At 36.2% G+C, this 12,204-nt stretch overlaps 1 protein-coding gene across 2 annotated transcripts in view; it reads right to left on the reverse strand.

Moving 5' to 3' along the window:
* The window catches only part of LOC136031462 (Bardet-Biedl syndrome 5 protein-like), a 73,904-nt gene that overhangs the window by 2,155 nt on the left and 59,545 nt on the right, over nucleotides 1–12,204 (reverse strand). Inside the window, exon 7 of one of the 2 annotated variants that reach the window (XM_065711078.1) lies at nucleotides 6,965–7,201. The exons of the other annotated variant lie outside the window; for it this stretch is intronic. Within the exon in view, the coding sequence (XP_065567150.1) occupies nucleotides 6,965–7,201 (237 nt within the window). The remainder of the gene's footprint in view (nucleotides 1–6,964; nucleotides 7,202–12,204) is intronic. 2 annotated transcript variants of the gene reach the window in all.

The following is a 12,204-nucleotide window of genomic DNA, read 5'->3' on the forward strand; positions in this document are numbered from 1 at the left end:
CTTATATGATTATAAATTGAAAATTCTAGTTCCCTTGTTAAAGTTAAAAAATGATCCGATGGCAACAAGTCTCCCCCCACCAACCCTAAGGTTAAAAGGATGCAATATTTTATCTTTATTTTTTTCCCCTAGAGCCACTTCATATGGAAAGGATGAAGATATAAACTTAGGAGGGGGCTGAATTGATTAGAAATCGGAAGCTATAGTTAGCTTTTTAAGGCTCAACAGTGAAGAGAGGGCATCTACCCCACCCCACACGCACACACGCTTTTTTCCCCAAATGCATCTAATCAAAATTTTTAGATAGCTTTTTTTATCCAAAATAGTTTAAAGATCAAATAAAAAAAAAAATCCGGGTCAACACAACCCCTCACAAGTTGGAGGCAAGTATTGTAAGTTATTCTCTGGGGGCTTATAAGGTTTTTATGTAAAGGGTGGTCGTAAGAACTTCAGAGGTGGCTCATTTGATTGGTACTTGAAAGTTCTGGTTACCTTTTTAAGTGTCAAAAGTGGTCAAAGGGAATCAAGGCCTCTCTCCCCCCACTCTCACAAGCACCCTCTTTTCCCCAAATGCATTCATTGAAAAATTTTTATATAGCCATTTTGTTTGAAATAGTCCACGGATCAGATAATAGAACCTTTGGGCCATCACAAACCCCACTACAGCCCATAGGTAGGGTTTTAGCTTATGCCGCCGGGCATATAAGGTTTGTATGGAAGATATAAACTTCGGAGGGGACTCAAATGAATAGAAATTGAAAGTGCTGGTTCCGTTTTTGAGTGTCTAAGGGATCCAGTGACAACTAGCTCCCCCCCCCCCCCAGTCCTCTTTCCCCAGATGTGACCGATCGAATTTTGAGATAATCATTTTGTCCAAAATATAAAAAGATCCTATTATGAAAACCCCGGAGTTTACACGACCACTCAGAGCTCTTCTTTTAGTTGGCGTATTGTGGTTAATTAAATAAAAAAAAAGTTCTTTTTTTTTACCAGCGTACTGCTATAAGATTACAAGTTATAAAGATATTCGGATTTTATATCAAACAGAACATAAAGTAGATGAGAAACTGGATGTTTGATGTAGAATGTAAGTTCCCAAATTGCCAGAGGTCAATATTTGGGATCTCTTTGCGTTTAAACACTCAGCTAAAAAGCTTTCCCATATTTTGGGGAAAATGGGAGTAAAACCTAGCTTCCAACAATTTGGTAATTTACCGGGAAAGATAATTTCATTATTAAGGATGAAGATTTTAAACAGTATCGGCTAGAACTTTAATTTGCTCCATCGTTACACCTAGTTGATAAGTGCTGACCTTTTCTACAGTCTTAACGTTTTTTCTCCATATCTTAAATAACAAGGAGAGTTTAAATAACAAACGGGAGGAAAATACTGTACTATGGAGGAATGTTTAATCTATTGTTTGACTGATAATCTCCCAATTTGCAAAGAATCCGGAGATAATATCATAGGCAGCAAAATAGCGCTGCCTAAGTAAAGAGCGATATGGGTACAAAGCATTATTTATTTATTTTTTCTATCTTTTTATCAAAGCACTTTTTATAGAAGAATTTGTCATAGACACTTTTGAAGGATCTCATTCGATTGGAGATTAATAGTTCTAGTGTCAGAGTCAAAAGTGATTGGAGGGCAACTAGTTCCCCTTCCACGCCCATTAATTCCCTAATCAAATCAAATGAGAATTTGAGATAACCACTTTTTCAGCGCAGTTGAAAGCTCTAGAAAATGAGGCTCTGAGGATTTTCAGGTGAAGCTTCCAGATGCTGTTAAGAGAAGTGCTGGTCTTATATGACTCAAAGGTATAACTTACAGCCCTCGTCCTGAGGGCTGTGGTGGGTTCGTCATTCCTAAGGACATAATTTCCAGACCTTTCAACTACGTTGAACATAACGGTTATTTCAATATTTTGATTGGATTTTTTTGGGGAAATGATGTACATGGGGTTACTAGGCTATATTTTTAACAAAAAAAACGAAAATCTTTCGATACAACTCTTTACCGAGTTATCAACGTGGTCTGCATTGCATATAGACCATACATCACATTTTTCATCTGTTTTTGAAAGAGGCGCTAGAACTTTTAGTTTCCAATCAAATTAGCTCTTCCAATAGTTTAAATGAAACTGGTAGCTTATTATAGAAAGGCGCTGCCTATGATACTGCTTGTATGCACTTTTTAAAATCCGCAAGCATGTAGTTTTCTACTTTGATTGAAACTCCCCCTAGGTACTCCCGAGAAGTTCCACCTTAATACCTTTAACGTCATTAGTTACAGTAACTGTAGTCGTATTATTAACGTTAAAGTAGTAAAAGTAATATCACTAGTACTAGCAGTAGCAGTAGTATTAAAGCATTGCTTTTTGGTGATTAGAACATTATTCTCATCAAGTCCTGATCGTTTTAACTTAATACAATAGGCCGTTGCTACGACATTGCTGATATATCCTTTAGATAACCTGTTCATATACTTTTGTGATTTCCATCTTAATGCTCTTAGCCTTACAAGTAGTTGCAATAGAGGTAGTAGTTGAAATAGCAATAGCAGTAGCAGTAGTAAATGTAGAAGCGGTCGTTGTGTTTATAGTAGCATACAAGTATTGCCTTTTCGTCAATTGATCTTACCCTTCAAGTATTCTGTGAAGTTCTTGCGTAATATTCAAATCCATTCCAGTGATACGATCCTTTAACATTGTGCATGCACATAGTGTTTTTCTATTTAGTTCAAATTTCCCTTCGATGTTTTAAATGTAGTAATGTGTCTGTTGTCATACGCCAACGAAGATGGCGCTACCTGGGGCATGTTATCCGTATGGCGGGAGATAGACTCCCCAGAACTGTACTGGAGTGGCAACCAGAGGGAACCCGAAGAAGAGGGAAGCCGAAGAATACACTTCGTCGTACGTACCAGCGGGACCTAAAACACATCAATGCGATAGTCCAACCCCAGTGGGAAGACGTCTGGGCAGCAGCACATATGAGGGACGACTGGCGGCTCTTTTTGGATGCCCTGGGTGCCTCTGGCGGCGCAGGAGGAACTAAGGTCTAAGGTAAGGTAATGTGTCTGTAGTTGCACAAGTAGAAACAATAGTTTGGTGGCAGTTTTAATAGCAGTAGTAGCGTACGAATATTACCTTTTTGGTCAATTAATCATCTCTCTTACCATTTCCTGAAAATTCCATATTAATATACTGCGGCATTCCTGAGTTAGACATTTTTTACAGCCCGAATACACATAGCTTGTTTGGATTTAGTTCAACACTGCCCTCAACCTTTTCTGAAAGGCTCACCTGAATCCCCTTTGTCTTTTTGGAGAGTGAAGGTCAAACATGCATATCTTATTGAATAACATATACTATGTGTAAGCAGTGAACGAATTGCCTAACTTGCATCCCTTGTTCTTGGGGCTCAGAGGGAGTTTGACGGCCCAAAGGGCATAATCAGAAGATCTTTCAACAATGCTGAAGAAAATGCACGTCTCAAAAATTTTGGTTGGATGTTATTTTGTAAAATGATGGTTGTAGGGGTTGAAGGGGAGGGGCTGGTTGTCCCCAATTCACTACTGACTCTTAATAAGAACACTATTGCTTTCAATTTCTAATCAAATGAGCCCTATCCAAGGTTTTTACGGAAACCCAATCCATTAAAATCTTATATTTGCTTTGAAGGCATAGCTAACAGCCCTTACACTTTGGCTTAGAAGGGATAGTTCTACCCCAAAAGCCATTTTATATGATCTTTGGACTATTTTCAACAAAATGGCTGTCTCAAAATTTCACTCAGATGCATTTGGGAAAAATTTGATGTGGGAGGGGGCTAGTTACCCTCTTATCACTTTTGAATCTTAACAAAGATTCCGATTTAATTCCAAAGATTCCGAATTCCGATTTAATGAGCCACATCCTAAGTTTATAGGATCACCCATTCAATAAAAACCCTAAATGTTAGCAATGGTCATCCATTATAACTTATGCCCTTGTCCTGAGTGCCTGGGGGGTCATCCCCAAAGAAATAGTTACTGGACCTTCCAAGCATGCTTAGCAAAATGGCTATATCAAAATATTGATTCGATGTTCTTGGGAGAATGATGGGCTTAGGGGGGATGGGATGGTTGCCCTCCAATCACTTTCAACTATTAAAAAAGACACTACAAATTTTAATTTTCAATATAATGATCCCCTCCAAAGTTCATGCGACCTACTTTTCCGCAAAAACCTTATGTACCCCCGGTTCATAACTACAACCCTAGCCCAGTGTGGAGGGGGGGGTTGTAATCTTCAAAGACGTAATTACTGGACCTTTCAACTAAACTAAAAAAAAAAATTATATTTAAAACCTTTGACTGTATTTGTTTGGGAAAATGATTGGCATGAGGGGCTGGTTGCCCTCCAATCACTTCAAATATTATAAAGGGCATGATTTCCAATCAAAAGAGGTCATTCTGAAGTTTCTACAACTCCCTCTACACGAAACGCCCTGGTCTAAAAATAATAAATAAATGAATATTTCATTGTGCCCGCATCGCTCTTTACTTAGGCTGCCTATTTTATAAGGAAATATAAATAAATAACGATAATATGCAGACTTTCCCGAAGATTATATGACCTAAAAGCCACTTCCTCCCTTAGTTCCCATATCTGCATGTTTATTTTGATCTGTATTCTAAATTAAAATTTAATCTAAATAAATAGATTCAGGATGAATAAATCTAATGCAACTTTGAAAGCGAAATCTAATGTTTCATAGCAGCTTTATTGGGCTTTCAAAAGATCTGGACTCATTTAAAGATTAAATAAAAAAAAAAACAAGTTTTTTCAACTGAAAGTAAGGAGCGACATTAAAACTTAAAACGAACAGAAATTACTTCGTATTTGAAAGGGGCTGCTTCCTCATCAGCGCCCCGCTCTTTACGCTAAAGTTTGACTCTTTCTCTCAACTCTTCTTTTTAAAACAGTAAAAAACTTTAGCGTAAAGAGCGGGCCGTTGATGAGGAAGCAGCCCCTTTCATATACGAAGCAATTTCTGTTCGTTTTAAGTTTTAATGTCGCTCCTTACTTTCAGTTGAAAAAACTTGTTTTTTTTAATTTAATTTCTGAACGTTTTTGAATCAATGCATGTTATGATTTTGGCTCTCCGCAGAGAAATAATTTAAACGAAATTTTTTTTTTTTTTTTTTTTTTTGGGCTAAATAGCTTTCTCATAATTTTGATCGAATGATTTTGAGAAAAAAGAGCGGGGGAGGAAGCCTAGTTGCCTTCCAATTTTTTGGTTAATAAAAAAGGCAACTAGAACTTTTAATTTTTTACGAATCTTTTTATTAGTAAAAGATATACGTAACTTATAAACTAGCTTACGTAAAGAATTTTTTATTCTCATGTTTTTATTACACATATGAGATGGTTCGCCCCCTCGTCAGTACCTCTCTCTTTACACTAAATCTTAAATTTTGGCCCAATTCATTAAGAATGACCCCTGAATCACAAAAGCCGTAGAATAAATAGTTGACATTACTAAAAATACTTTAGCGTAAAGAGCGAGGTATTAGGAGGAGGTGAGCCCCTCCTATGGGTAATAATTTCTGTTTGTTTTAAGTTTTAATGCTGCTCCTTACTTCCAGATGAAAAAAACTTTTTCATATTTATTTTTTCATTGTTTTTTTTTTAATAATGCTAGTAAATCCTGCGCTTCCTTCATGGAAACTTTCTTCCCTCATGACAAATTCCTCGATGGAAAGTTCCCCCAGTATATCCCCCTCTTTTCAACCCCTCCCCCAACCAAAAAATCTTCCTGAAAACACCTCTACACTTCCCAATAACCATTACTATATGTAAGCACTGGCTAAAGTTTGTAACTAGTAGCCCCTCCCACGGGGACTGTGGAGGAGTAAGTCGTCCCCAAAGACATTGTTATACGGTTTTTCGACTACGCTGAATAAAATGGCTATCTCAGAATTTTGATCCGTTGACTTTGGGAAAATAATTAGCGTGGGAGGGGGCCTAGGTGCCCTCCAATTTTTTTGGTCACTTAAAAAGGGCACTAGAACTTTTCATTTCCGTTAGAATGAGCCCTCTCGCAACATTCTAGGACAACTGGGTCGATACGATCACCCCTGGGAAAAAGAAAAAAAAAACAAATAAACGCTCATCCGTGATCTGCCTTCTGGCAAAAAATACAAAATTCCACATTTTTGTAGATAGGAGCTTGAAACTTCTACAGTAGGGTTCTCTTATACGCTGAATCTGATTGTGTAATTTTCGTTAAGATTCTATAACGTTTAGGGGGGGTTTCTCCCTATTCTCTAAAATCACACAAATTTTCTCAGGCTCTTAACTTTTGGTGCGTAATACTAAACTTGATGAAACTTATATATTTAAAATCAGCATTAAAATGTGATTCTTTTGATGTAGCTATTGGTATCAAAATTCCATTTTTTAGAGTTTTGGTTTCTATTGAGCCGGGTCGCTCCTTACTACAGTTCGTTACCACGAACTGTTTGATAAAAAAAACTATTCTTGTATCAATCAGGATTTCACTGTACATTGTTTGTTGAAAATATCGTTTACAAACCAACCTTCTAACAAACTTTTATTTCCTTTCTGGCAAAAAACTCGGTTTTATAAATTTCCCTCAGTTTAGACCGAATTATTCAATGATATAAGGCAAATTTAATCTTACTGTCCCTAGCCCTATTGTGTAAGAAAGTCGACGAATCAAAAGCAGAACTAAACTTAAAGGGGATTATGAACTTTGGAACGTTTTGCTTCGAAAACGCAATTTAACAGTCACATTTATACAGAATCTATTACTTTTAATTTTAAATTTAAGTTAGCAAAATAGGCCTATAATTCACCAAAATAAAAATACATAGGTCCCAAAACTAGAAATTTTGCATTAAAAGGATACAAAAGTAGATAAAATAATTGGATAAAAGGATAAAATAATTAAATACCTCTTCATTACTAGCGTTAATTTGAGCTTCATTGTTAAGAGACGAGTTGTCATTCTTTCCTTCAAAACCAAAGAATGGCTTTCTCTCAAGCTCGGAAATCTGGAAATTTATCTCTTTGGAAATTTCTCCTAATTTTTTTTCAGAGTCAACTTTGAAGCCAAGAATAAGTGACCCACTTATTTCGGATGTTTCTAAGACAATCATAGTACCATGAACCTTTGATACGCGTAATTCCGCCTGTAAAGATCCGAAATATAATAATCTCAGTTACAAATGTTTTGGAGATTTGTTACACCATCAGTTTATTAAAGCTACAGAGAATACTTGAAACAACATTATGCTACTTAACAGGACAAATTAAATGCGGCTTCAGATAATAAACCTTTTACATTGGTGCCTTAATTGGGAAAATCTTTGTTCGAATAAAGAAAAAGTGATAAATAATGCATAATAAACTTTAATCACATGACATGAGGGGAAACAGAAGCACAGGGAAGGGAGAGGGAGGATACATAGAAACCGATCCTGAAAAAGACCTAGTGCGAGGATATTTAATATGGAAGATTGCGTGTAGTGGACAGAAAGCATGTAGAAACTTTATCCCCGGTGCCAGGTCTTTGCTCTTTCTTGAGCAAAATTATATAATGTATAAAAATTATACATTATTCATAAAAAAATTACTTTTAATGGAGCTTCTAAATGTGTAATATTAATTAATTTTGATACTACCCACCAGAAGTTTCAACCCCTCCTCCCTCCTCCCGAAAAAAAGCGTTTAATTCTTAAAAAAGAAGGACCTTCCCTTTAAATGACTGATCATGGAAAAAATTACACCATTAAATTCAGAATATCAAAGAGCCAAGTGTCACAGATTAAAAACCCTCATCTACAAAAATACCACTTTTTGTTTTGTTTCTTGTCTGAAAATTTCATTTTCAGATTTTTATTTTTATTTTATTTTCATTTAATTTTATCCATTGCTCTGATTTTATTCAGAGTAATTATTGCATAAATTTCACTGTATGTGAAATCAAGTTTTGAAACGGTTTTTCAACTAAAATTAAACAAAAAACAAGATTTTTTAACTGAAAGTAAGAAGCGGCATTAAAACTTGAAACGAGAAGAAATTACCCCGTATATGAAAGGGGCCGCTCCCTCCTCAACGCCCCTCTCTCTACGCATAAGTTTGACTCTTTCTCTCTACTCTACTTTTTGAAACAGTAAAAGCTTTAGCGTAAAGAGCAGGGCGTTGAAGAGGGAACAGCCCCTTTCACATACGGGGTAATTTCTGATCGTTTTAAGTTTTAATGTCGCTCCTTACCTTCAGTTAAAAAAACTTGTTTTTTTTATTTAATTTCTGAATGTTTTTTATTTAATCCATGTTTTGATTTCGGCTCTCCGCAGATGAATAATTAAAGCGAAATTTGCATATTTATTTATTTGGCTAAATGGCTTTCCCATAGTTTTGATCGAATGATTTTGAGAAAAAAGGAGGGGGAGGAGGCCCAGTTGCCCTCCAATTGTTTGGGTACTTAAAAAGGCAACTAGAACTTTAATTTTTTACGAAAGTCTACATTAGTAAAAGATATACCTAACTTACGAATTAGCTTACGTAACAAACTTCTATATTCGTATGTTTTTATTACGTATATGAGAGGGTTCGCCCACTCGTCAATACCTTGCTCTTTCCACTAAAGCTTAAATTTTTTCCCCTGAATCACAAAGGCCGGAGAATAAATAGTTGAAATTACTAAAAATACTTTAGCGTAAAGAGTGAGGTATTAGGAGGAGGTGAACCCCTTATATGTGTAATGTTTTCTGTTCGTTTTAAGTTTTAATGCTACTCCTTACTTTCAGTTGAAAAAAACTTTATCATATTTATTTTTTCATTGTTTTTTTTTAGATAATGCTAGAAAATGCTGCACCCCCTTCATGGAAATCTTCTTCCCCCATGACAAATTCCTCCATGTAAAGTTTCCCCCACATAACCCCCTCTTCCCAGCCCCTCCTCCCAACCAGAAAATCCCCCTGAAGACGTCTGTACACTTCCCAATAACCATTACTATATGCAAACAATGGTCAAAGTTTTTAACTTGCAGCCCCTCCCACGGGGACTGTGGGGGAGTAAGTCATCTCCAAAGACATAGTTATAAGGTTTTTCGACTATGCTGAACAAACTGGCTATCTTGCAATATTCTAGGACCACTGGGTTTGATACGATCACGATCTGGGTCGATATGGGAAATAGAAAGAAAAAAAAATAAAACACGCATCCGTGATTTGTCCTCTGGCAAAAAAATACAAAATTCCACATTTTTGTAGACCACGAACTGTTTGATTTTAATTGAGTAACAAATAATACAGTAAGTTCCCGATAATACACTCAAAACAATCCTCCTGGGAGAATGTTCGAGATCAAATAGTTCGTGGTAACGAACTGCAGTAATGAGCGACCCGGCTCAATAGTAACTTAAACTCTAAAAAACGAAATTATATATTATACCAATAGTTACATCAAAAGAATCACATTTTAGTGCTGATTTCAAATATATAAGTTTCATCAAATTTAGGCTTACCCATCAAAAGTTACGAGCCTGAGAAAATTTGCCTTATTTTAGAAAAAAGGAGAAACACCCCCTGAAAGTCATAGAATCTTAACGAAAATCACACCGTGGGACAAAATTGAAGCTCTAGTATAAAGAGCGAGGTATTGATGAGGTGGCGAACCCCCTCCTATACGTAAAAAAATACAAGAATATAGAAGTTCATTACGTAAGTTAATTCTTAAGTTACATATATTTATTACTAACAAAAACGTTCGTAAAAAAATAAAAATTATAGTTGCATTTTTAATTAACCAACAATTGGAGGGAAAATATACCTCCTCCTCCACCCCTTTGTTTTATCAAATTCTTCAGATCAAAATTATGAGAAAGCTCTTTAGTAAAAAAATTAAAATGCAACTTTCGTTTTAATTATTCATTCGCGGTGAGCCAAAATCAAAACATTGATTAATTCAAAAACGCCCAGAAATTAAATAAGAAAAACAAGTTTTTTTGACTGCAAGTAACGAGGGACATTAAAACTTAAAACGAACTAAAATTGTTCCGTATATGAAAGGGATTGTCCCCTTTTCAACGCCTCGGTCTTTACGCTAAAGTTTTTTATCGTTTGAAAAAGTAGAGTTGTGACAAAGAGTTAAGCTTTAGCGTAAAGAGCGAGGTGTTGAGGGTGCGAAAACACCTTTCATACACGGAACAATTTCTGTTCGTTTTAAGTTTTGATGTCGCTCCTTACTTGCAGTTAAAAAAAAAAACTTGTTTTTCTTATTCAATATCATACAGGACTGAAGATGGAATAGCCACCTTGATTTAATCGTTGTCTTTTTATTTATTTCAACATCCTCCTCAGCATTCTCTGAAAGTTTCAACAAATGCCATTTGCCGTTCCTGAGACATTGCAACTACGCGCTTTTGACAACAGTGGTGCACATAGTGTTTTTGAATAAATTCAACGTCGCCCTCAACATTCTATGAAAGGTTAAACTGAAGACCCTTAATTGTACCTGAAATATTGCACACCATTTTAGTAAGCTGGATGCAAATAGTATATCTTGATTTAGTTTAACATCCCTGAAAGTTTCAACTGAGGACTATTAGCCGATCCTGGTATATGGCAGACATACCTGTAGGACAGCCGGGACATCCCCCTCAACATTCCCAAAGCTTCACCTTAACTCCCTTAGCTTTCTCCCTACTTTTTTCTAACACACTAAGCGCCAAACGTTCTTCTGTTTTCCAATGATATATTATGTATATAAACCTTGAGCGAATTGCAGACTTTACAACCCCTTCCCCAGGGGCTCTTGGGATCATTGCATCCTCGGATGCATAGCTATTAGATCTTTTGAGGACTTTGACTGTAAAATATCCGCTGGAAACTTCTCTTTGAAACTTTGCTCCCCATAGAAAATTCTCCCTGTAGAAAATCACACCAGCCGCAAAAATTCCTCCTCTAAAAATTCCTATATTTCCCAAAAACAAACACTATGTGTAAACAATTGACCAATTTCGTAATTTACACCCCTTTCCCCACGGGCTATGGTGGCGGGTGTCAAGTCAGCCCCAAAGGCATAGTTGTTGGACCTTTCAACTATGTTGAATCATATAGCTATCCAAAAATTTTAATCAAACGTCCTTAGGGAAAACAGGCATGGGGGGGGGGGTTTATCTGCCCTCGAATATTTATGGTCATTTAAAAAGGCTACTAAAACTTTTTATTTACGTTCAAATGAGACCTCTGCCGATCTTCTAGGGCCATTGGCTCGATATGGCTCGATACGGCCACCTATGGGGAACAAAAAAAAATTAAACGCAGTTCCATGATCTTTCTTCTGACAAAAAAGTACAAAATTCCACACTTTTGTAGATAGGAGCTTAAACCCTCCAAAGTAGGGTTGTCAATTATGCTGAGTCTCATGGCGCGATTTTGATTAAAATCGCTTGATTTTTAGAGGGTGTTTCCCCTCTTTTCCCAACAGCAAGTAAATTTTCTCAGGCTTGTACGTTTTAATGGACAATATTAAACTTAATACTTTTTATATATTTTGAATCAACATAAAAAGCCAATTATTTTGACGATTACTATTGGATCCAGTCGTTACCACAAACCATTTGAAAGTTTCACCGTGCAAAATATTATTTTACATCCATTATTTTACGTCCAAGTTGCTGAAAAATCATTTCATATTTTCCCTTTAGAACATATAGGGGTTTCACAAGGGTCTGTATTGGGGCCGCTACCTTTTTTCAAACAGTTCGTGGTAACGAACTGTAGTAAGGAGAGACCCGGCTCAATAGTAAACGAAACTCTAAAAAACGAAATTTTGATACTAAAAGATGCACCAAAAGAATAAGATTTTCATGCTGATTTTAGATATATAAGTTTCATCAAATTTAGTCTTTGTCATCAAAAGTTACGACCCTGAGAAAATTTGCCATATTTTGGAAAATAGGGGGAAACACCCCCTGAAAGTCATAGAATCTTAACAAAAGTCACACCATCGCGTTCAGCGTATCAGAGAGCTCTTTTGCCAAAGTTTCAAGCTCCTATCTACAATTATGCGGAACTTCGTATTAAAAAAAAATAGAGGGCACCTAGGTCCCCTCCCACGCTAATTATTTTTCAAAGTCAACAGATTAAAATTTTGAGATAGCCATTTTGTTCAGCATAGTCGAAAA

The sequence above is a fragment of the Artemia franciscana genome, chromosome 9, assembly GCF_032884065.1.
Source record: "Artemia franciscana chromosome 9, ASM3288406v1, whole genome shotgun sequence".
Classification (NCBI taxonomy): Eukaryota; Metazoa; Arthropoda; class Branchiopoda; order Anostraca; family Artemiidae; genus Artemia; species Artemia franciscana.